Below are 26,580 nucleotides of genomic sequence, written 5' to 3'. Positions count from 1 at the left end.
TGATAAACCAAGACTTTGGTGAATTTTCCCTAACTAATGCATCTAGTTAGGAAGAGAACAAGCTAAAATAGCATCATAGTAAAAGAATTCCCATTTTAAAGACAGGCCTTAATTAAGCCAAATGACAGGCTGTCATGTTATGCATGCCCCCAGGCCAACATGTTCACTCAACTCAGGTGCAGTCCATTACAGGCAACCCCCGCTTAACGCTGTTTCACTTAGCACTAGTTCACTATAATGCTCATTTGAAATTAATACCCATATTTCACTTAGTGCTCAGAGAGTTTTCTTATAATGCTCTGTCACCATCTTGGCTCATTAAAAACAATTGTGGTTGACACCTTGTTGAATACTTTCGGTTTTGCTTAACGCTTGTTTTGCTTAATGCTCAGTTTTTTAGGAACCAATTAAGAACGCTAAGTGGGGGTTCCCTGTATTGGCATTTAGAGAGGTAGTAATACCCACCAGCAACACACTACCTCAACAAACCAACTCCTACCATTCACAGAGCCATTCACAGGGCTGGGCTCTTCTAGTGTTCAGACAGCGGGGGGGGGGGGGGGGTGTATTATGTCACCCTAGTAGGCCTCCTGTGCCCGCGTTAGAGAACAATGTTTCCTTCAGCAGAACAGAGAGTAAAATCATAGAAGTCATTCTTGTGAGCCAACACGCACAAACACAAAAACAAGCCTTATATGGTACAAAGGAAGTGTAGAGAAGCCCATCTGTTCTTCTGTCCTGAGGAAACAATCCAACATGCACATGACAGCACAGACTCAAAACGGCAGGGTAAGGCTGGACTCCCCCCAGCGTCACGCTATTCTCACTTCAACCAAGACTTAAACAAGGTGTATATTGAAAAGGTCCAAAAAATACTTAAACTGAGATCTAACTTTAGCACAGTTTCGCAATGGCCCTCATTTCACTCATCTAAAATAACCACCGTTATTTATATGATCTGATAAAAACAATATGCTCCAAGTAGGAATTTAAACAGAAGAGAACACGCCACCTTCCCTTGTGCCATTCCCATTCTAGCTGGTATCAGGTGGGCAGCAGGCGTGCAGCCATTCACCTTCCCACATATCCCACAGCTGCAGTAGTGGAGTGAGATGGGTTGTCAGGCAAGACGATGGCTCCAGTATCTGCCACCTGCTTTTCCTCAGCTTCCCTACAGTGGAGCCTTCCCACTAGCTTCTCCTGCTTCTTCCTCATCTGCTTTCCCCTCACAGAACAAATCAGAGGAGCAATCCTTTGATTTCCATTCTTCCCCCTATGTAAAAAGTCTTAGGCCTGCAGCTTTCACTCAGCATGGTATCGGAAAGAACAACCATACTGAAAGCTAGCTCTTTCAGAGCAGTGCATTTGGGTAGCACAGCTAGAGTCAGACAGTTAAAATACTTGACAACTTTTATATTTAGCATTGCTGTGCAGGCGGAAATGAATTAGTAATTGGCATTTTGCAGCACTGAGAAGCACTTAAAGAAGGAAAACAAGGATTTCAGCTTTATGCTGAAAGTATTCCTGGTCACATCAGTTTTATAGAGAAATAGGACACAGGCAAGCCCTGGGAAACTCTTAGAAAAAAATATGCTAAAGTATCATATTCTATCTTTAAAAAAATGCATAAATTATGCTGTTTGTTGAACAAGCAGAACCATTTAAGCTCTTGATGTCAAACTGAACCTCTCAAATCTCTGATATTCTTATAAGCACAAAAAGGAATCTCTTTAAACCTTGTCAAGTAGCATTTGCTAAATATGAAGTAATTTGATTTCATATTATTAGTGCAGGTTTTGCTGCCATTCCCATTTTAAGATTTACCAATGCTGATGAAGCAGCTATCATGTAGCATACAATCCTTTAAAGAGTGAGAAAGAATGGCTCCAGGAGTGAAATCGAATTCTGATTTGGAAACACATGTTAGTATAAAACCAAAGTAGCAGATATTAGCACTATCGCTTTTTCATTCCTGACTAGCAATGTTTAATAAAGTAGGAAATGCAAGTGTCACTGCTTCTGGAGAGTTCCTGGAATCTGAAGATGCAATTGGGTAGGTACATTAATAAAATAAACAGCTGGATTGAACTATCTGTTATCACAGGAACTTGAGAATCAAATTTAGGGAAAAAATTGTCAAATCACCATTTTTTCAAAATACGGTATTAATTATGAATCTGCAAGCCAACATTTCAAAGCAAGCTTTGACTAAACTTGCTCTGCTACAATGCTATTATATTTCAAAGACAAGCCTTCCATTAAATTTAATTACTTCCTCCTGTGGCTTAGGAGAAAGAGCAGCTCCTATTATATTTCATTACCTTCCCCTGTGGGTTCCGTGGCAAAGGTGCATAGTAAAATCTTGAAACAAAGCTACTAAGCAAATACATTTCATGTGTATGCCAATATTGCATATGCTTTATACTAATTTAGGGCATATCTGACTGCAATAACATGAGCAGAATGTTAATAGAAATATTCATATGAATAAGAAGAGCAGAACTGGCCCTGTTCTTTGACACTCTTAATCCCTTTGAGTTCTGGTTTGTAAATAATGTTTTAGATTCCTGTGTGAAAACAAAAACCACTAAACACCAGGGTAATGTCTATTTTACATTCAAGAACAGTGCATTAAATGCCAGCATTTGGACAATGTGCCTTGTCACTAGTTGCTAAACTGTATTCACTGCTGATCCATTAGAGAAACTCACAATACTGCTTTTGTGCTTTATATTTAATCTCTTTTCAGTCAGTCAAATTACAATACTCACAGCTTAATGTGGAGAGTCAGTGAATCCTACAATCCTTGAGCACTCCTCCTGTCTAGAGTTGAGGAAAGGAAAGTTGAGAAGGGACAAGGACAGTGCTACAGAAACAGAACAATTCTTTACTGGTTCTTCAGATTATGTCTTTAGTCCCTTGAAACACAGTGTAATGGCATTACAGGACCCACCTACAGTCAGAGAGGAAACAGTGTGAGCCCATTTGATGGGAATACTGGCCTGATGCTACGGTGCCCTTCCAAGTAATGGGAGATCCCTTTTCAAAACTTCAAAAACTTCATCAGAACTGACAAAGTAGTGACAAACTTTATAATAACTATTATTAAGTGTAGTGTGAGAGAGAGGCCTGCGTGAGGGAAAAGCAGCATCCTGATTAGCCGTCACACGTGCATATCACTTTCGGAACCAGAGACCCTTAGAAACAGCTGTTTAGTCTTTATAAACTATAAAATTCATTTTCTTCTAAGAAAATAAAATGTGTTTCCTCCTAATAAATGTTAAATCTGAACAGAGGGTTTTAGGAGACCCCTCCCAGTTATACCTAAACTACAAAGGTATTTTCCATTTCTCTCCTACAAAGGGCATGTCTACATGAGACACTTAATGCTCAGAAGATGAATTCTACTGTACATTAGCGTGGCTGGCAAAAACTGTGCTAATGCACATTAACATCACTTTAACTGTGTTCATCTGCACTAATGCGTAGTAGCACTGATTACAGAGCATTAAGTTAGTACCTATTATAACAGATACTAAACTACAGCACATTAATGAACTTGTAGACATGCCCAAAGAAATTTAAATTTCATAAAGGGGTTAAATATTTCCCCAGAAACAGATTTAGAGAACTTTTCATGCAGTGCTTCACAAGATAAGGCTACAGAGTACTGGTAACTGTTAATGGTACCAATGATAACAAAAAATCCCTTGCTTTTTGCTATCTTTTATTTGTCCAAATGTATAGTTGGGAGAGGTGTTAGGCAAGCTTTTGGTCACAAAGTGCCATTCCTCAAGTCTGAGAATGAATTACTAAAGCCGGTTTGCCTAGCTTCTATTTCCACTACAGATTGGTTCCTCGGTATCATGTTATCAGAAAATTGTAAACTGAAGATCAAAAGGTAAAAGCAATAAGAATACATGGATCCAGAACAGGTCTTGCAATTTGAAGTCAAAGTTGTTACACGGAATCCAAATCACTGCCACTGGAATCAGCACGTGGCTAGTAATAAAGCCCTCAACCAGCCTTCACTGGAGAAAAGCTCAGTAAATCACCAGCCTAATTCAGAAGTATTGGCATGTATACAATTAGTTCTGGGAAAGCCATGGAAAGCTGAATTTTCAGTTATTTGTGAGCAACACACACAACCCAGACACAAGATACACCAAGCGGCAAAATGAACTACACAAGCAAAGCTGAAAAACTAAAAGCTGATTGCGCTTCACCTAGAATGCCTCAGGTAAGAGCATTCTGCTGGGAATGGCACGTCAGCTAACAAGCTGCATTGCTCATGGCCAGACTTTGAAATGATCTAGAGATTTACTTCAGGATTTTTCAATAAAGTAGCCAGAAACAAAAATATCTTCAGAGGTCAGTAAGGTATAAGGGCTAAGAGCAATTTTAATATCCCTACTGTATATGACAGCCATCCAATATCACTTCTTCCCTAAAGGCTAAAACAGTACACTCTTGTTTCTATGTTTTCTTTTAGGAGTCTACCAGCAAGGGTTTCTTCAAGTCTTATTTGGCCAGAACATCTTAAAATAAATTTAAATAGTATGGATTTAAGGTGACTATTTCAAGATCTGCGAGAGGTACAATCATCAGCAATCAATATTTCTTATTTAACAAGCAAAATTCAACTTCAGAATTCAAATTCACAAGAGAGAAGGTAAAATCTATTGTTTCTTATCAAGAAACAGGCAGAAGCCAAAAACCAGAGAAAAATTTAATACCTACAAATTAGGGGTGTGCAAAATGGACAACAATTTGATTTTTTGATTTGGATCGTTGTCCCTGATTCGGTTCAGCCAAATCTGAATCTAAAGAGTCAATGCTGATTCAGAGAATCAGCGATTTGGCCATAGATATAGCTTTAAATGTTTTTTCTACATACCTTGAGGTACCAGGCATGGCTTGTCAATGGGGTGATGGGGGGGGTGGATGGAGCACCCCACAGGAGCGCAGCCCTCCCCCCCAGCCCCCACGTGCTTGGTGGCAAACCTGGAAGTAGACCAGAAGTACTTCCGGTCGACTTCTGGGTCTGCCAGGGAGCACACTGGAGGGCCCCTGCACCCTGCAGCTTGGTGATTGGCTGTGGGGGGACGCTGGTGCCCCCCCCAGAACCAGGAGGCACCAGTTGCTGAACTGGGGGAAGGGGCATGGGGGAGCCCCTCCCCCCCCACACGCTTCCCAGTGGACCCAGAAGGGGACTGGAAGTGCTTCTGGTCCACTTCCAGGTCTGTTGCTGAGTGCATTGTGGAGCACCCTGAGCTCCTGTGGGATGTACCATGCGCCCCAGCATCGCAGTTTTGATGAGCTGCCTGGTACCCTGAGGTATGTAGAAAAAACATTTAAAGCTGTGTCTATGTCTGAATCACCAAATCTTTCTAAATCTCTCTGAATCAATTCAGAGGGTTCCAATTCAATTCAGAGAGATTAAAAGGTCTCCTGATTCGATTCAGATTCAGAGATTTGGCCACCGAATTGGGCTGAATCTCCACCAAATCGAATCAGAGACTGAAGCTTTGCACAGCCATACTAGAAATCTCTTGCTATCCCAAGAAACTGATAAAGTCTGAAGAAATACATGCATCAAAATCCAAAATCAGAAATACAAAATATTTGCATGCGATTGTGCATAACTGCATTAGGTTTTAAAAAAAATAGAATTACCATCTAAAATATAAGGCTTTAGTAAGGCTGCAATGAAACAGGGGTTAATAAAATAAATATACAAGATGATATTTTATCTATATTAAAGTGTACAAAATGATCTATACAAATATTTTACAGTATACAGCTCTCTCCAGGACTGAGATGAGAAGAGATTGGATGGAAGGCCAAGATGCATGTCAAGATGTGCAGTGGCTGGGGGTTCAGAGGCAAATTGGTTCTGTAGACACAACACTGATGTGGAAAAGAAAGGATGACTGGGAAAGGGAAGATGGGTGTGTTCACAGAGTAAGAGATGCCCAAAGGCTGAAGTCCCAATGGGAATGATTTCTATCAGAACTATCTGAAGAAAAGCATAAAGAAAGAGGAACAAGGCAGCTTTTACCTCCAAAAGCACATTGTGGGAAAAACAGGCAGTCTCAGGCTCTAGGCAAGGAGTCCTGCATCCATCTATTCACAAGTCTAACAATTCAGGAGATGCTAGACAGAGCTAGATTACAATTCATAACAAGTTTCAGACCTTAGCTACCACACCGACCTAGGCACAGGTGAAACAAAACAGCAAGACTGGAGCAGAAGCAGGGGCGACACGCAGTGGGTGCACGTGCACCCCTTACAAAAAGGCACGGTTGCCACCCCACCACCACCACCGCCAGCGATGTCTACAGGTGGTCTGCGATCCCCACTGGCCACTGCCAATGCTGCCGGTGGTGGCTGCGGGTGGTCGCTGACCCTTGGTCATCACTCGTCACTCACCACCCCCCCGCTGCTGACAGTGCTGGCAGCATCTGCGGGAGCTCCCCTGCTTACCACCGCTGGGCTACCACCGCTCCGCTCCAGCTACCACCACCGCCGTGCCCCCCACCCTTGTCCCCCACCCGTTGTTAATGCAAATAGCTGCAAAATACACCTTTCATTAAAAAGCTACCCGCTTTTTTAACTATTAGCAAGAGATTCTGTTTTGGGAATCAGACAGGGACAGCCACATCACATATACTGGGCAAGCATGCTAAACTCACCTTTTTTTACAGCATTTGTTCTTAAAGTTAGCAGAAACAACAGAACCTACTTCTCAGCAGAACTTTCTTCTGAGCTTTTCTGTTTGTTGGATTTTTATTTTCAAGATCCTCATGTTTCTGTCTCAGTCCTTTCTTCTTCCGTCTCAAAGAGGGGCCCAAGGGATGGATAAAATAACTTGATAGATATTCATTTACAATTTCAAGAATATAGGCACTAAATAATTACTTCTGCCATATGCTTCTGCTGAAACCATCATCAGCAAAAGTAGTTGTCAAGCCCCTAACAATAATTAGGACTGGGTTGCATACAGACTGTGCACTGGTATAACTATTTCAATTAGGGGCACAAATTTTTAAAGCAAAGTTGCTATACCAGAATTACTCCTGGGATGCAAGTAAGTCAGTATGAAGAGTCTTATTCTAGTATAGTTTATTTGACAGTAAATTCTATCTTTGTAAATGTTTTTATACCAATATATCTGAGCCCACCTTAGAAGATTTGTATTTAATTATTCTGGTATCAGCAAACTGGTACAACCTGGGCATCAGCAAGAGTAGACTTTATATTTTTTAAAGACTTTATATATTTTATATATATGAATAAAAATTACTGGGACAATTCTCACTTCTTATGTTATGTACCTATCCATCAATCTATCTATATTCTTATATGCATGCAGAGGAACATTGCATGTATAATTTAGCTCATATTCACAAGTTTGCCCTTATAGCCATTTTAATGAAAAATGTTTAAATACTATAAAAGCCTATAGATCTCCCACTTTCTGGTGGCTTACGATGGTTTAATTTGAACTCTGTAAATAACCTAATGTAACACAACCCAAAAAACCTGCAGCAGGTGGCAGCATAGATGATCCACCAAGACTAGAGAGTGGACATCCATGGGCCCTCTTGGCACCATTTACCACAGCTGACCATGATATTGCTGCCATCTGAGAGACAGCAAAGTAATTCTTTAAAACAGTTCTAGTCATCCTATATGATACACCTTCCTTCACCAAACCTCTCATTTGTGGAGTCCCAAAAGGATCATTTCCCCTCCAATCCCTTTTAAACTAATACTGCGTATGCTCCCCCTGGGGAGAACATGAGAGGATGAACACCTGACAGGTATTAGTCACTCTGTTCAGAGCACCCTGGAAGGTGTCAGGAGCCCTAAACTGAGGACTCCTCAATTTACATCTCCACTGACTGCCTTTCTTGCATGCACACCAGCCTCTGACTTCTTTACTGTTCTTTCATCCAGGAAGAGCACACTCCAAATGCAGATGATTCCTCAGCCTGATGAAAGGTATTTAAACCTGAAAGCTTACAAAGAAGAATTTTTCCAACTATTTGAGTTGGTCTAATAAAAGATATCAAATTTACCCAAAGAACCGTGTCTGCCTATGTCCTTAGACCAACACGGCTACAACCTATACCCCAGGAGCTCTAACAGGCAGCCTAGCCAGGACTAATTGTCTAATTGTCAAACCTACCTGAGGCTCTAACTCAGGGGTGGGCAAAATACAGCCCATGGGCTGAATCCAGCCCACCAGGCAATTCCATCCAGCCCGTCTGGCCCCTCCATAAGCCCCCTGTAAACCCTGACTCCTGCTGCACTCTACAAGCGGTGCCTCCATGCAGGAGGTGCAGCTCTGGTTGCTAAGCAACTACTCCCCACCCCAACCTGGTCTTCCCTGCTCCAGCCCCAAGCCAGGGGGCCTGAAAGACAAGGAGCCTCTGCCTTTCAGATCTTGTGCCTGCCCCCTCTCCCCTCCCCCTGGGGCTGTTCCCAGTCCTCCCTGTCTGCAAGAGTGGGAATTCAGGTATGGACCCCACTGGGCCGGGGCCGGAACTGCTAGGGGAAAGGGGGTGGGAGTATGGAGAGCTGTGCACTATGGGGCTGGGCTTAGCTGGGCTGGCCTTGCACAATGCTGAAGCTGTGCAGTGTGGGGCTGGGTCAGGCTGGTCCCACATGCTGCCACCATGTGTGGCTGGGGACTGGGGTGGGAGTGCAGGAGCTATACACTATGGGCCTGGGTGAGACTGCTCTGCTTTTCTGCCATTATCTGCAGCTGGGTACTTGGGCAGGAGCATGGGAGTTGCATGTTATGGGACCAGATGGGGCTGACCCTGAACACTGCCACCACATGCATAGCACCCTCTTCCCAAAAGGAGTACTTCTGGGGGTAAAAGGAACTCTTTTGGTGGCAAAGTTCTGGGGTTAGGGGCGGGACTTCTGGTCCCAAGATGGTGGTCAGGGGGTGGGACAGCTGTCAAGGGGCAGGGCTAACCTTGCAGCCCTCAACAGCTCACCAAAACCCATTAAGCAGGCCTCCAACTGAAATAATTGCCCACCCCTGCTCTAATTGGAAGTCCTATTCTGCTAGTAAACCACTGTTAGGGCGTTCTGATCAGCTACTGGGGAGAGCAGCCTCCTCATTTAAGTGCATCTGTGGCAACAGAACTTCTGGCTGGCCTGCAGTGGTAAACCATCCTGGACCCTGTGATCTTTGGTTTTCGGACTTCCAACACTGCTTGGCTCTGCCTCTTGACTCTGTCCCTGGATTTGGTTATTTGGTTCCTGACTTGGACTCTGCTCCAGGAATTCCCCCTTGGTTTGGGTACTTGGGACCCTACTGCTTGCCCCCTTCCCCCACCCACAATGTCCTGTGTACCTTTGGGTCCCTCAGCTCCCATCTCTGGCCCTCCCCTGGTGGCCTACCGATCCCCTACAACCCAGTCCTTACAGAAGGTATGCATTACTTACCCATGTAGTCACTGGTAAACACATTACAAATGCTAAATAACACTCTGTTGTTTTAAGTTTACTGAATGGAAACTATAGGTGAAAACCAAACGAAAAAAAAAACCCAACAACAAACAAAACAAAACAAAATCCACAGAAATCTCCCATTTCCATTTTCCTGCCCTTAATAATCTTGACATGTATTGTGGAACTGGCTGAACAAGATGTGTGTTTTGGGGGTGTATTTACTGTCAACTTACCAAGGGTAAGGAAGAGTACATCTATGGTACATTGCAAATGTTTTGATATAGTACGAGCAGTCCTCACACATGACAGATTACGTTCCTAGAAAAGGCGCTGTAAATCGAGATTATGTAAATCAAATCTGATATTCCCATAGAAATAATGTTATAATAGGGGGTTACGTTCCTGACCAAGGCCCTGATGCCCAACTTTTTATAGAAATTACCATAAACACCATACTGAAATCAACTATATAATCAACTATAAATGATATACGCTCTACAGGACAAAGCTTTCTAAAGCGTACTGTATATAAATCGATTAAACAGGGCAATACAGTAACTAATCACATTAAATTTTATTTAGTCAGAAGGTGAAGGAACACCTTCATCAGTGCATGGAATTCAGAAGGGCTTCTTTGGGGAGATTTTGGGGAGACTTAGGGCCTCTTGATGGCTTTTTGAGAAACTGATCCAGAGATGTTTGTTTTGCTGCCCTCTTTTTCTCATTGTAAATTTCCCTGTAGTGCCATAAGTGCGAGAATCCAGCAGCGTAAGTAATAACGTGGGTGTAAATGGTGGAGCGCCGCAAGTGCGAATTGCTGTAAGTTGAAATGTCGTAAGTCGAGGACTGCCTGCATGTCAGAGAAGAGGAGTTTGCTCTATCCTATGATGTTTCACGTCACACTATAATGTGCCATGTTGCTTAACAGTTATAATGAGGATTAAGAAAAATTAATGGGATCTAATCAACAAAGCTCATGTGTGGATCAAAGACAAACTTTTTCCAAGCAGCCTGCTCTGTCTTTAATATGATTCCCTGACAGTGACTATGTACACAACTCCATACAGTCTAGAGAAAAAGCAAAAAGGACAACATCTGGATGTCATATGCTTCAGTGCTTAAAGGTGAATTGCAAAGCATAAACCGTTTTTTGCCTTCCACGGCTTCATTATCACATATAGTAATGACTTTTAGAACCTGAGGTAGGTCCTAACTTGCATTTATTTCTGAGAAGATGCTTACTTACATCTTTATTAAAATCAAGCTAAATCAGTATAAATACTGTAAATCAATATAAGTATACAGGATTTATTTCCCAAGCTTAACTAGAGTGATTTTAAAACCAATCTGAGCTAAACTAATGTCTATTGTGTGCATGAAAGCCTTAGGCTGGCTAGACAGTTGCTTTCCCATCATTATAAAGACAAAAACAAGATGTTTGAGAAAAAATTATTACACATCATAGAGGAACACACCCCACATTTGTAAATTATCTCTAAGCAGCAATAAATACAAGGACCATGCTCACTAGCCCATCAACCAAAAGATAAACTATGCTGTAGAACTGCTGCCCTCTCTGAGGCCAGTAATAGTGTTCCCTTCAGAGACATTTGGAGGAAAATTGCTTTTAGGTGTTGAACTATTACAGCCATTAGTGCCGAGTCAGTCACTTATGGAATCCCTTTTTGTGTCAAAAATGATGAAAACTGTTTTTTATAGCTGTCAGAATTTCATTTTAATCAAATTTGCAAGAATTCAGCCTAATAAAAGACATTCCATGTTTCTTATAATGTAATCCATAAAATTTTGTGTGGCAAGTGAGTGCCATTGGGCCATGCTACAGCCCATTCTAAATTTGAATAATTCACAATGTGTTAATTTATCTTTCATTCAGTTTGGATAGCAATTCCACTCTAAACATTTCAGAGAATGACCAGGAAAAATAATGCTTTAGATTCCAATAAATTAGTTTTTTTTAATTGCTGTTTCCTGTGACCTGTTATCATTTTATTGTGCAATGGAAAGTTAATTTCAGGATCCAAGACTATAAACAGATGTCTTCTTTGGAGCAAAATCAGTTGTGCCAGGATGTGTACCAGCACAGCTGATCCACTTCACTTGCATCTACAGACATTGATGGGGTTGCTGTCCTGCCAAGTCAGGTCCCTGCCACTCCCAGTGCTTCTAGGGCCAGACCCTGTAGGGCACAGCACCTGGAGCTGTTGTCCTAACTTGGGGAGCATCTCTGCAAGTGCATTCCCCTGCTCACAAGGGTGTGCCCAGAGTCAGGGTGTGGCAGCGCAATACATGCTCTCACGGGGCATTTATCTTCCCTGGGCACACAAAACCTCAGGAACATGTGCTGGCCATGCAAAGGCAAGAATTGTCACACTCTCAAGTTTGGCACTTGCAATATGACATCTGTTTGCTTGACTTCTGTGCCATTCAGAGCTGTCTTGTGGCCCAAGAGAACAGGAGTCAGTTGACTTAACAGGAACATCAAAAATGAGGGGGAAAAAATGACCAAGCTTAGGTATCAATTAGATCAGTGATTTAAATTCCATCTTCAGAAGAGGGAGCTCAGCTCCCAGGGATTCTGAAAGAGCACCATGTACACTTCTTGTGTTCTTGAAAACAAAGGGAAAGTGCTACAGCAAGAGGAATTAAGGGGCAAAATATTCTCATATTGGCAGAGGGATTTTTAATGCTCTTCTTCATCATCTGGTTGCATTTACCTGTTGTCTCTCATCTTACACTTCCATTGTGCAAGCTGTTTGGAGTAAGGCGCATCTCTTTATCCTGTGTTTATATAGTGCTTAGTTTAATAAGATCTTAATCCATAACTGGAGCCATAAATATGGCTAACACAAATCAGTAAAAACTGGATAATTAATGAAAGGACTATGCTGCATGGGAGACTCTTCTTCCATCAGCATCTACATTCACCAGCCCAGGATCTCTTAAGTGTTTTGCAAATAGTAATTAAGCTTCAACACCTCCATGCATTTAAATTTGACCTGAACCTAAATTCCTTACTTAAATGAATAGTTTTATAAAGAATATGATAGGTCTTACAAAACAAGCGCTGCTATTCATAGGAGACAGAAGTCTTACCTTTATTATGCTACTCTGCATAGCTAGAAAAATAAATGGTTTATAGGGTCTTGTTTAAATAGCCCATTTCCCAAATAAAGAAGACAAGTCATGACACTGTATTCCAATTCCAATCAAACTTAAAAAAGCAAATAGAATTGCTTTTAACTAAACAATGCAACTTACTTTGCTCTAAGGTTACCATATTTCCAGTTCCAAAAATGGGGACATCTCTTTGGCAAGGGGTGCCCCCAACTCCTAACATAGCCCCCCACTCCCTCTAGTTCCCTTCTCAACCACAGCCCCCCTGGCCCTGCTGGTGCCCCTCACTCACAACCTGTAGTTCCCCATCCCTGCTGCTGCCCCACTCTCACTCCTGACCCACAGATCTGTGGCCCTACCAGTACCCCTCAGTCCCAACTCGCAGCTGCCTGCTCCCCACAGCCCTGCTGGAGAGGGCCTCCAGCTACCACCATCTAAATCGGGCCAGAGTAAGGCAGCTGCAGTGGCTCCAGCTCATACAGGCAGTGGGAGGGTGAGTTCAGCCCTGGCATGGCCTGGAGAGAGGAGAAGGGAAGACTAGTGGCACCCTCTGCCCTGGGCAGAGGCTCCTGTGCCACCCTGGGCAGTGTCTCCTGGCCACCCCATCCCTAGAAGCATGGGCACCAGCCCTGGTGCTGCTGGCCTGGCTGCATGGCTCTCCACTGCCCCCAAGGGCCTGTTCTGCCCCTTTCACTTGCTGGAGGGGCAGGTGCTTCTCCCTGCCCCACTGCAGCCCCAGCACCCATGCACCTTTCCCCAGTGCCAGTAGGCACCCCCCCCACACACACACACCCTCAACACATCCCTGACACACACACAGAGCCCCCTAGACAATCCCCAAACCCTGGCCCTGCAACTCCCCACCCCAGACTTACCTGCATCCAGCTGCTGAGGCTGCTCCCAACAGCCTGTCTGGCTGTATGCCGGCCATGTACATGTGTGCACACAGACACACATGGTGCCCCCTGCCTCCAATCACCCCAAGCAGCTTTAAAGAGGAAAACGCACATTTTTCTGCAGCAAACAGAAAACCCCAATCCCTGGTAAACATACAGGCTGCTAGAACAAGCTGGGAAATGCAGTTCTACCAGGAAAATCTCAGACACTTATTCCTATTTCAAAAAATCCACCCAGACAGAGACTGGAGGACCCAAAAACACAACATGTCCAGGAAAATCTGGACATATGGTAACCCTACCTTGCACCTGTGAACTGTGACTCTGAAAGCATTGAGTTTATTAAAATAACCAGATGTAATCAAATAATATTTTTGTTGGTAAAGCAGCTAATCAGCTATCAACTACTTATTTAGGTTGCTCCATGCATAGTAATACTGAACTGGAGGTCACCTCCAGCCTGGTGCATTGCTGGTTGATTTAAAGACTGAACATTTCCATTATAACTGACTCTCCATATGTGCAATTCTGAGAACCAACCTTTTTCTAAATGAAGGTGCCATTACAGAGTGTGTGGAGATGCATGTTCTCTGGGTCCTGCTACACAGATGTCTTATCTGCTCCAACAAATCCTTTACAAGGATGATCTTTAAAACCATATACAGTACTCTTTACATGTCAAACAACCACTATTATTCTAGAAATTGTCTCTAAAGAATGTGACCCACATAGCATAATTGTATGAAAGGTTATACAAAAAAAAAAAAAAAAGGCTGCTAAGAGCTGGTATTACTCCTTGAAGAGAGTAATAAAACAGGCACTCATTACATTGCATCCATTTTGTCATTAACTACATTTAAACTGAAACAAACCAGGTAAAAGGGTTCCTGATGAGTTCAGCTCAGCTTGTATTTTCTCACAGTTTTTCCCCCATGAAGCATGTCCGAACAGAAAACTGAAATAAAAATACTGGCTAACTGGATCCATGAAATGTGAAAAATGGCAACTTTGGAAACTGAAGACTAATCTCTTACATTTTAAAAAGGCCCTTTTAATTCCTAGAGATTTAAACATGTAAACATAGGAATGTTTTTACCCGCAGTGGAAAATTGAGCAGCCTGAAAAATATTGCTTCATCTTATGCCAGAATATTATATTAAACTGAAACTATGGGTAATGCCCAGAATCTTCTGTATGCAAGGATCTTCTCATATGGAAGGAAACGGTCAAGCATGCTCCTTCTGCGGGACACCAGAGTGCTCTTTATGGTTGGAAAAAAAACACACTGATGAGAAAGTGTTCAGTGGGTGTGGCAGCATGGCCCTTATTACCCTCCCCATCATGGGGAAATCATCCTCTTTAAAAAAAAAAAAAAAAAGGGGACGAAGAAGTAGGTCCCACGGTCAAATACCCTACCAGGCAAAGTGTAAACCAGTGGTTCTCAGAGATTTTTTAGACTCAAGACTTCCCTCAGAAAATGTCAGCTCTTAGTTTTCAATTGATTATTTACTACATAAAAATAGTAGAGAAATTCTTCTACTGCAAAGAACTCAGAAAGACCCCAACAAGTCCAAATGCTTTTAACACTACAGATTACTATTTGAAGTAGCTGGATTTATCTTGTGTAGGATATCAGCACACTTAAAGGTGTTAGCATTGTGTGGCACATTGCAACACCCCTGAAAGGATTTCAAGGCATTCCAGGCTGACAACCCTGATTGAAAATCACTGCTGTAAACTGCCAGGAAGAAAAGGTAGGAGACACATCAGGGATGAATATCAACAATTATGGTCCTCTTCATGTTAGCTCAGCTGTCAGGGACATGGATGGTCCAGACCCACGGTCTGCTCTATAATATTTTTAAAGCATACATCAATTGGATAATGGCTATTTATATTAATTTTAGTTTCAAATGAAGTAACTCATAACTACTACATATATGCATGACTGGCTTTGCACTCTATCTGTGTCTCCATTCCCCTGAAGCCTTCTCTTGTCCCTCTATACAACCAGCTCTGATATATTTGGTCCCCACTCCAAAGTTCCTACTATCACTGCAGGGTCAGGGTGGAGAGAAAAGCAAACTTCTTACTTCTGACAATACAGAAACCATCTGTGAGGTATTATCTGTGAGCTTCCTCATGTAGACTGACTCTCATGGGACAAGTGATCACATTAGCAAGTTAGTATCTAAAGTGACAAAGACACTGGAGCTTACACCTTCAGCTTTTAGCCTTTCCACCTCTCCAATCAAGCATCAGCCAACCTGAGCAATACAGAAAACTGAACTCACCTTTTCTCTTTTAGCCCCAAAAGTACAGGTTTAGCATTTTCCTCAAAAATAGTAACATTATTTGTCTTTCAGTACTCTTCAGAGACTCTAGTCAGCTGTAGATCCTGTAGACAATGACCAGTCTCAGAAGGAGACCATTCTTGCCCAAAGGGGTTACGTTCTAGGTTAAGAGAAGACACAACCCATTGGCTTAACTAAACTAACAGAATTGTGGGGAAAAGGCATGTAAAAAGGACAGAACAGTGGTGCTCAACCTTTGGCCCCATGGCCCAGATGAGTGGAGCAGGGCTGGTCTCCAGTTCAGATCACACCACACATACCAACATTGGGCCCTGGAGCCTGCAAGTGGCTCCTCCTGTCAGGATTGATTCCTGGGGCCCTATACCACCCCCTATCACTCAGACTGATCTCAGGGGCCTGGCACTACCTCCTCCTGGCTACCCACACCAAGATTTAGTCCTGGGACCCAGCACTGGCCCCTCCCAGACCCCTGCATGCTGAGCTTAGACCCTGCGGGGTCTGACACCCAATCCAGAGCATAGGGCCCAGGACTCCCCATGAGTCCAGAAATTTGGAGGTGGGAGGAGTGGTTCTACCATTCTCTCCACTGCCAAATTTCCAGTGTAAGGGGGAGCCCATAAGGCTGGATGTTATGAGGCTGTGGGCCAGATCTGGCCCATGGGCCAGGGATAGAAGAATATAGTTGATGGCTTACTATGGCCCCAAACCAGCAGAGCACTTACCATAGGCATGTGCTTAAGTGTATTTATGGATTGAAGCCTACATGTAATTTTAAAAAAAGAAAAGTACTTTCAAACTGTATAACAAAAAATATTGTTCTGTGTAACAAGGTGTCTAGCCCTTGAAGAGGGAACATGCAGCCCTGCTTTAGATAGCTGTGGGCATTTAGGATACAAGGAAGTATACTACTAATAGCTTCAAACCTCATAGGAGACAGCAAAGTGAAGCAAACTGGTTGAAGGAACAATTTAGAGAGAGGAGGTAAACTGGAACTCAAATAAGTTTGCTACCAGGAAGAGACTATGCTACTGTATTGGGCCAGAGCCAAGGGGCCCCTTCCTACTGCCCAGAGAAGGGCTAAAGGCTTTTGTTTGTTTAGTACAAGGTATTTTCATATATAAAAGCCTGGTTGAGGATCATCTTAGGGAGTAAAGTCAGCTTGCAAGGCAGTGGGTTTACCAACCCACTTACAGGTGGTGGAGAATATGGGCAGCCTCAGCTGAGATGGATACTGAGGCTATACTACAATGGCTAGAGGGGCTGCATCAGCACCAACAACAGTTATTTCAGCAGCTCCAGCAGAAATTAGAAGAGTTTCAGCAAAGAAATGCCAAGTTTCAACGTAAATCACAAAAGAAGCAAGAACACTTTATGCTTTGGCTGCTGGACCAGGCAAAGCCTAACCCAGTTACATTATGGCTATCAGTTGGCCACCCACCTGCATAGTTTGACAGGATATACGTGCACACATTTTGCCTTCTAACATCCAAAAGCAATGCATTTATAAAATTCAAATCCCATTTACAATACAGTTTCACACAATGTGTTTCTCTCCTGCTTTCATATATTAATAGACAACCATCAATCCTCTGGGTCATGGTGTATGCGTAAGAAGTCTAGTCACATGCCTAATGAATCCACATGTATAGAGTCCTGAGACCATCAAACCAAGACCTTTGATGTGTATGCCTAGGCAAGAGTATGGAAGAGTGGAGTCTGCCCAAGACCTTCCACCCCCACTTTAGACCAGAGACAGAATCCAAATGCCAGACTGGGTCCAGATATTCAGTGGCTCATTGGTTGTAGTTTCTGCCAGAGAACAACAGATAAGAACTGCTGCTGACTGCCTAATGCCTCAGTGATGGTGGGTTTCTGTTAGGTTACTGTTTCTTAGACTTTCTCCAACCATGGAGAACCCACAAGGCAGTGGAGGCTAGGGTTTTGAGGTACCCTATAGTCACCTTACTCTGAAAGTTGCAACATTGTGGTATTTTATCAGAGCTGTCCTGCCATGAGCAGCCCCACCATGTTGCTATCAGGCCCTCCAGTCAGATGCAGTTTACAGTCATACCCAGTTTATATATAATCATTGGCTTAACACCATGTCCTAGCAATCTATAAACATGTATGAAATGCCTTCTATTCACTGCACTGTTAATATATGCCACATTAATGTAGGGAAGACATATCTTTCTAGATCCTGTATTTGATTCTTAGCTACACAGGCCCAGCCAAAATAAGGGAACAACTGGCAAGGCTGCAGCATGAACCTGGGAGTTATAGTAAAGAAAACACTAAATAAGAGTCAACAATGTATTATTGTTGCAGAAAATTAATAGTATACTGGCATGCATTAAAAATTATGTCAGAAGAAATCATTCTTCCAAAACTGGTGAAACTTCATCTGCAGTACTGTGTCCAGTTATGGGTACCACACTTCAAGAAAGAGGTTGTCAAATTGGAAATAATGAACGAAATGTGAACAAAATGAATTAAAGGTTTCAGAAACATGACATATAAAGAAAAGAATAGAAGAAGGATTATTTTATCTAGACGAGGAAGTGTAATGGGGGAAATTGATAATGAAAAAACTTGTTTATAAAGAGGATTCATAGATTATAGAGTTGGAAGGGACCCAATGGATCATTGCATCTGACCCCCTGCCCCTGGCAGGAAAGAGGACCGAGGTCAGACAACCCCAGCCAGGTGATTGTCAAGCCTCCTCTTGAAGACCTCCAAGTTAGGTGATGGCACCACCTCTCTTGGAAACCCATTCCAGACTCTAGCCACTCTTATTGTAAAACATTTCTTCCTAATGTCTAACCTAAATCTACACTCCACTAGTTTGCACCCATTATTCCTAGTTACTCCCTGGGGTGCTCTGGAAAACAGCGCATCCCCAATTCCCTGCTGTCCTCCCCTCATAAATGTATAGGCAGCCACAAGGTCACCCCTCAGCCATCTTTTGTATAGGCTAGGATGCAATCTATTGTTCTGTGTCTATAGGGAATAGGACAAAAAGCAAATGGGCTTAACTTGCAAGAGAACTTCTTAGCTCTGAGAGTGGTCACGTACTGGAACAGATTACTGGAGAGGCTGTGGCAGCTCTGTCACTGGAAGTACAGTTTAGACAAACATTTGGTTGGGAATGGTTTAGGCCTAGATAAATTATACTGCCTTGAATGGGGTTGGGCTAGAATCCCCTATGATGATATCTGGAAGGGACCTCAAATCCGGGATATTTTTGTGCCTAAATCTATCATATTAAATTTATAGGGTTAAAACTGTACCATAAGGACAAAACCCACTTGTGTAACAACAACAACAACAAAAGATTTTGAGAACAGGAAAAACAGAAACCATGAAGAAGCCCTCCCTGTTCTCCTTGTTCCAAGTACCATCACCAAATATGATGCCTTACTACTCCAAGGTGCATTAACCTCTCTTCCCCCTCCCCACCCCGGAAGAGTACTTTGTGCCCCAAAGCTTGTCTAGCATCTCTCCCAAATGTACAGTTGGTCTGATAAAAGATATCATTAAAATAAATCATTGCCTCTCCTACATGTTGAGAGATTTGAAATGTTTTAAAATATTAGAGATCAAAAAACTGCTTTCAAGAGGTGATGTTACAGATATATACTGTAATATAAAGAGATAACAGTATATCTGAATTCACTTTAAGAATTTCCACCCTTCCTAACTAACTCTGGAATAATCCCAGCAAATTAATTTCCTAGACACCACGGTGAAGGTTTGCAATAGCCACATTGTAACCACATTTTATCAGAAACTCATTAGTCACTACCGCTACCTTCACACCATGAACTTTCATCCTAACAATACCACTGATTTCATTGTCTCCAGCCAAGCTCTACCTTACAACTGTATCTGTTCTGATCTCACCAACCAGCATGACACTTTAAGGATCTGAGGCAGGGATTCCTGCAGTTACAGTATAATCTCAAAACTGAAGCCATTCAAAGGAACAAAGTCAGACTCAGAGATCACTCCAACCTGCTCCAGTACCAACCCCAAGACAAGAACACCGGAATCCCTCTGGTTGTCACCTCTGGCCCCCATTTTAAACACAGTCATAGAACATATAATTAATGACCACCAACCCCTTCTGAAGTAACAAATCTGTTCTAGCTTACAGACAGCTACCCCTCCAACTTACAGTGGGATCTCTCAAGCAGTCTACCTAACTCGTAGCATCACCAAGACACCCAGGATGGAGCCACATGCAAGCTGTGGCCCCTCATCAATACAAACCAGATCATCACTGGATGAAATCACATAGTTATAAAATCCAAGGTTCATTCATGTGCACCTCTACCACTGCCATCACCTACTTACAGTGCCCTTTGCTGTCTACATTGGGAAAGGGCGGGGTGGGGTTAATCCCTCCATGTAAGAATGAATGAATACTGATCTGACATCAGTTCCAGAAAGACGCACAAGCCTGTGGCAGAACACTGCATCTCCCTGGACATTCTATCACTGACCACAGAGTAGCTGCTTTTAGACAACGAAACTTGAAAAAACAGGAAGTTGTGAAACAAGAAACTATCCACAGAGTAGACGTTTGGCCTAAACAGCAACTACAGATTCTTATCCCATTACTGAAATTAGCATCTGTGACCCCCCTTTGACCCTATGGGCTGTTTGCCTCTCCCAGGACTTCCCACCTCCTTTGTTGTTTGATCACTGTCTCTATTTGATGAACCATTCTGTGCATGTCCTTTCACAGCATCTGATGAAGGAAAGCTAAGCTTATGAAAGCTTATACATCTCTATCATTAGGGGTCTACCTAATTTGAGGAGGCGGCCAGCTGATTTTGCTGACAGATCTCATGACCAGTGGTCATTTTTTGTGGGCTGAGCAGGGCAAGGTCCACTCCCCCACATCTCTGATTGGGTGAGAGGCCCCAGTGGGCCCGCCCCTCGTTGCTGATTGGTTGTGAGTGCTGTTCATCATACACCCTGGCCCCTTGTCACTGACTGGTTGTGAAGACTGTCATGCAGTCCCACCCCTCACTGCTGATTGGTGGTAAGGGGCAGGGCACAAAACAGGTAGCCCTCCCAGCCAATCAGCAGTGAGGAGTGGAGGCAGCAGCCATCTTGCCAGGAGCCTTTTATGCCAGCAGCCTCTCTCCCTCCCCCACCACCCTAGAGGGCTGCATGGCCAGGCCACAGAGCCATGAAGATTGCTGGCTCCCTTAAGGGAGCCAGCATTTTACTTTCAGTAAGTCGGGGGGAGGGTTTGCAGCAAGGTAGCCAAAATCATGGAGCCTGCCCAATTTTGCATTTTTTGTGAAAAATCACACAATTGTGAATTTGGTAGGTCCCTATTTATCATGCCTTTATCCTATATTTGAACTACCATTCTTTTAATAAGAATGTGCAAGGCTGACCCATACAACGATCATTCTTAAATTTAGCATAAAATTTGGGCTTCCATACTACTTTATTTACTTCCACTATGTCAACTGCTGGTAAGCATTGATAAGCTCTGAAGTCTCAGACACAGCTAGAGAATGGTGACTTTTTAAATAGCAATCATTAAATTTATCTAGTTCCCATTGTTATAGCACGTGGACATCTTAATCTTAAAACAAAACTAGGGTAGGCAAAAGGACCATAGATCTACCATGGTTTTTATTTAAAGACCTGGAAAATGTCCTAAAACTCCAAAATCATGGTCACTGGCAGTTTACCAGAATTAGTAAGCTTCCCTGCTTTCAGCTTCAATGCTTCCTTGCCATCTAAAGATGGCTCATTAGGAAAGATATTCTCACAGGTCTCAACTGATAGACAGATGTAATACAGAAATGGCTACCTCAGAGAAGTCATCATTATCTCTAGCGCTGTCCTAGTGAGTATTTTACCTTTGATAAACCTTTAGTATTCAAATTTCTATGGTAAAGGAAGTACAAAGGACATGATTTGCCATATATCTTATTTAACATAGGTAAATAAGTCAGTTTCCAGTAGTCAGCCCTAACTTTTCCACTTAGGCTAGGGACAGACATTACAGATAAACTGGGTTAAGTGATCAGAAGCTAGTTTAAACCTGTAACAGAACAGATGTTCAGTGTATATAAACCAGTTTGAAAATGGCTGAAATTGGTTTGAGATAAACTTGGTTGAATGTAGTAGTATCAGACTTAACTGATTTGGCTCAAACTCATTTATTCAATGTCTGTCCCAGACCTCTTGCTGGTTTAAGCTAAACCAGACACCCCCAGCATCCCGGCATGCTCACAGGGCTGGGTGGGGATCTCTGCTCCACAGCAGAGCTGACCCCTCCGCTCTGCTCCTGGGCTGGAACTCTGGCATAGACTGCAAACACAGCAGGGCCTGCCTAGATTCCCTCTGCCCTACCCTGCCTCGCTGCTCACTGCTTACGCAGGAATCCTCTCCCCTCCCATTTTCCACAGCCCCATGGCCCCTAGGCATGTGGTATGCTAGCTAATGCTGAGAGGTATCTGTGTGTGTCTCTCCAATTTCACTGGGACAGGCAGACAGAACAATGACTGCTTGGGGCTATTTGGAGCTAAGCAACAGGTTAGCCGGTAAGCTGTTTAATAGAAGTTTAAAGTAATGGAGAGAGCCTACTGTTTTGCTGATGAGGTGATAATCACTGTTACCAGTCTCCTGCTGGCTTGCTCACCTGTCAGTTTGCTGCAGACAGTACAAAGCAGCAGCAAGAGGGAGATTGAAAAGCTCCGTATCGTCAGCAGATGCACGCACTGCATACCCCCCTTGCCTCAGAGTGCTAGCCAGGGCCTGGAGTCTGGCAACACCCCTGCCCCTTGAGCAGCCAGCGGTGAAAAGCCTGGGACTGTACAGGCAATGCATCTGCAGGACCTCCCTAATCAGAGGTCCTGTGGGAGCTTGGCCATGCCCCTACCCCTTTGCTCAGTACTGTCCAAGGGAAGGGAGGGCTGCTCTAGTGCCCCCTGGCTTCTAGTCTGAGCCACTGCAAGCATGTGCCTGAATTTCCTCAGTCCAGAGAGAATGTCTGTCCAGTTACAAACTGGTTCATTCTAGCCAGATTAGACTAACCTGCAAAGATTGAATAAATTCCAGCTCACAAACACCAGTCCTTCACAAATGTCATACAAGCCTCCATACCCCTGGGAGGCTTGTATTACTACAGCCATCTTCCAAACTTAGAGCAAGAGCTTAAAGAAAGAGCATTAATTGCTCAAGTCACTGACAGAACTTGTAACAGAACTCAGAGATCCACTACTCTATCTGTCACTGAAAATCCACAAACACAGGGTAAATTGTTTTCATGCACAAGCTACAGAGTGTAAAACACAGCCTACACAAAATGCAGGGAGGTAGTGTAAGACAGAGTGGATGGGGAGCAAAGGGGTATAACTTAGGCCATGTGTAAACGAAACACGAGGCCTGTGTGCACGACACTTTAAAGTGGGCTAAATGCTTTTGCATTTTAATGATGTCAGTGTTTGCACACTTTGGCGGTGTACTGAGCATTAATTCAAGCCACTGTAGGAAATTTGGTGGCGTAACATCCCTTAAATGACTTGGGGCACAGCAAACTAAAACTACTCTAAGGAGTTTTAGTTTGCTGCCCCTACAGCTGTGGAGCACTGGGCTCCATGCAGCTCCACGGCTCTGCAGGAAGCCCAGCAGACAGCCTGGCAGCAGCCCGGGAAATCAGGCTCCACCCAAGGAAAGCAGGAAGCCTGCCCCCTCTCCCCGGAGCCTGCCTGAGCTGTACGGGGGCCCAGTTCTTCCCTCCATGGCTGAGGTAGCCCCCGGGACCACCTGATCCAGGTGCCTAAGAGCAGGTGCCACCTGGGGGGGCGCGGCAGGTGTTGCTGCCACAGAAGGAAGCACCAGCCTCCTCCCCTCCCTGCTGGAGAGGCAGGTAAATCAGTGGTGTATGTGCACAACCCAGGGGTTTAAATCAGCCCTAAATTGAAGTAGTGTTTTTTTTTAAATCCACCACTTCAATTTAGGACCCCCATTTAATCTACACATACCCTAAAATATGCTTGAAGTTGTAGGAAGAAGAAGATACAGTTGGGATGCAATTACAAATTTAGTTCCTATTCTCAGTTTCATCACTTAGTTTGAGTAACAACCTGAAGTCACTTTAAGGTGTCTACTGAATTTCTTTTGTAGATATTAGTTACTATATCTCACATGATGAAGCACATGTTTATAGACAAAGGGCTAAAAGAAAATACCAAGTATTAAAGTGACTATGAATCATTGGTCTAAACCTTTAGATTATTCCTGACAGAACAGAAAGAATCTAGTCAGTCTTGCTACAAAGCTAATCTCCACATCTCTTTCACTTTTTAATCTTGTTAATAAAGGCAGATACAAGGATAAGAATTAGGCTGACTGGAGTACTGTCAGTCACAACTACCCTACCGGCCAGGAATGCCAGGATTTGAGAAGAGGAGAAAAAATATGATTATAGAGTAACAAAACAGCATAAAAAGAAGGATCTACAGAAGTCAAACTTACAGAAGTGACACAATGGCTTTGGGCCACAAGGCTTAGCGGGGAAGTGAAAAATTGTGCCTCTGGGGAAAGGAGAAGAAAGGAAAACACAGGTGTGGAAACCTTTGAGTCTTCTTGCAAAGGAAACAACTACCTTATCTTTCGGGTCCAAAGAGAGCTTTTGCATGAGAAGTTTCCAAGGAGTGAGAAGAATTATTTCTACATCAATTTTTGGGTTGGTTGCAGATGCTACCACCAATGGCATCTTATCTTTGTGAAAGCAGGCCCAATTCAGGAAGCTCCTGTGTCATAATTTATCCAATTGCTATTTTTTTTCTTCAGGTGTTACCTCCTCCTGGGTGTTAGTTACCAGGAACATTCATACAGAGGGGGGCTCAGCAAGAGTTCAGCATTGAGCCAGCCTCTGACATATTTATTACTAAAAACTTCCACAAAATACGTATGCATTGAAGAAAACTAAGACACATGCACAAACTATTTTGTGAAAAGGCACAGGGGTGGGGGAGGGGAAGACAGGAGAAAGCTGTTTGTTCCTCAAGAAAATGTAAGAAAGCAAACAAAAATCATCTTATTAGTGAGAAACAAGCACATTTATTTTTCAAAGATTAAGCTGCGCAATTCATTAGCTTTGCTGCTTTTTTGGAGAGATTTACTATTTGAGCCTGTCCCACAGCTCAAAATAATCAACCCTTTGTTAAAGGAGTAATCCGACTGGAAACGAGGGAATGCTGGCAGATGGGTCTTCATGCCCTGTTTTACTTGTGAAGTGGAACAGAGTGGGTTTATGCTTTAAAATACAGGTAGAAAGGAAAAAGGCAGATTGCAAATGTGACCCATCAGCTACTTAATCTGTAAAATATGAAATGATGCATAGTGGCTCCCTGCTAGTAACAATGCCGTAAGGAAGCATATGTTAATTGTTCTTATTTGCCTGCACTTCTACTTTCTCCCCTCCGATTCCATACTTCTGTAGTGATGCTCATATAAAAACGGGATTTTCGTAATGACTCTTCTATTAGCAAGGAAAGCCGGTGGGAATATGTCTAACAGGGAGGTGGAAATACAACATAAAACTGGTGTTCACACGTGTCAGCATGTAGTTGCCCCACCTGGTGCAGTTTGGCTCCAAAATATACTAGCATGTGGATTTGTGTAAATTCAGAAGGGGGTGTGTGCTTACGGAGCAACTTGTGCAGCTTTGTAAGTCTGAAGCCTTTTCTTTAAAGCAGCAAGCACTGCTCGTTCAGAGAAGAAAAACAACTTCCCCTTTTTTGTCCTTTGTACGGGGAAGCTGTTGCCCACACGCTATAGCTCCTGAAGGAATTCAGCTAAACAAAGTCAGCTAAGACAAGCCAGAGGCCCCGCACCCCCTTCATGCCTTCCTATTATTCTACACACAGCTTCCTTTCCACTAGCTAGCTGATAGCCTGCAGTTCTGACAATGCAGGGAAAGAATGGCAGAGAAGGGAAGCAGAACACAGCTGTACATTTCAGAATCCCTCCATATTCATTTGCCAGACAAAACCAATACTCAAAAAGACAGCCAAGATTAAGATGCAATAGGACTGCACTGAATCCATGCCTCTGAGCAGCTAGGGTCTCTTTTTAACAATGCATTCAAGCAACAGATACCGAGATTTACCTTCAAAATGCAGGCCATGTTCTTTTTCTATCCTTCCTAGCACAAAGCAGAAGGATTCTACTTTGTGAATAACAACTCCAGTGTCAGGAAAAAGGCTGGCAGAGCTGCAGAACTGCTAAAGTCTACATTCCTGTAGATCCAAATAAGGGTACCACAATTCTAAGATCCGTTAGTCATATTAGTCTTTTCATGCCCTGTTTGTTCCACCCATCAGCTTCTGCCACTGGCTGGGAGCCAGCACAGTACCTCCCCTTAGTCACATGACTGAGTTTGATTCATGGTTCCAGCATGTATTTTTTTAAGCTCTTGGACGCTATCAGACAATATACACAAATGGCAATTCTCGGTATGCAGATATTTGTGACATTCAAAAAGCAAGCTGCTCACTTCAAATAAATCCCCCCTCCCCCCCCAAAAAAAACTCTCCACAGATATTTCTCCCTCAGTTATAATCAGAAAAAGTTCAAAGTATATTTTTATTATTGGTGATGTAAAAACTATTAGATTTCTTGTGAGTGTTGGATACTACATTCATCCCTTTTAGCACAGGAATTTGCCCTTGTTTGAAATATTTAAATTGCCTATAAGTAGTGAGCCACTCACCATGAAT

At 43.1% G+C, this 26,580-nt stretch overlaps 1 protein-coding gene across 1 annotated transcript in view; it reads right to left on the bottom strand.

Moving 5' to 3' along the window:
• The window catches only part of ST6GALNAC3 (ST6 N-acetylgalactosaminide alpha-2,6-sialyltransferase 3), a 355,399-nt gene extending 329,203 nt beyond the window's left edge, over nucleotides 1-26,196 (bottom strand). The window contains exon 1 of the mRNA XM_006276537.4: nucleotides 25,971-26,196. Coding sequence (XP_006276599.2) covers nucleotides 25,971-25,988 — 18 coding nt within the window. The 5' untranslated portion in view covers nucleotides 25,989-26,196. The remainder of the gene's footprint in view (nucleotides 1-25,970) is intronic.
• Nucleotides 26,197-26,580: the final 384 nt, after the last annotated feature.

Source organism: Alligator mississippiensis, chromosome 5 (assembly GCF_030867095.1).
Source record: "Alligator mississippiensis isolate rAllMis1 chromosome 5, rAllMis1, whole genome shotgun sequence".
NCBI classification, from domain to species: Eukaryota; Metazoa; Chordata; order Crocodylia; family Alligatoridae; genus Alligator; species Alligator mississippiensis.
Note: the sequence above shows the minus strand (reverse complement) of the source record. Positions and strands in the feature narration are given on the sequence as shown.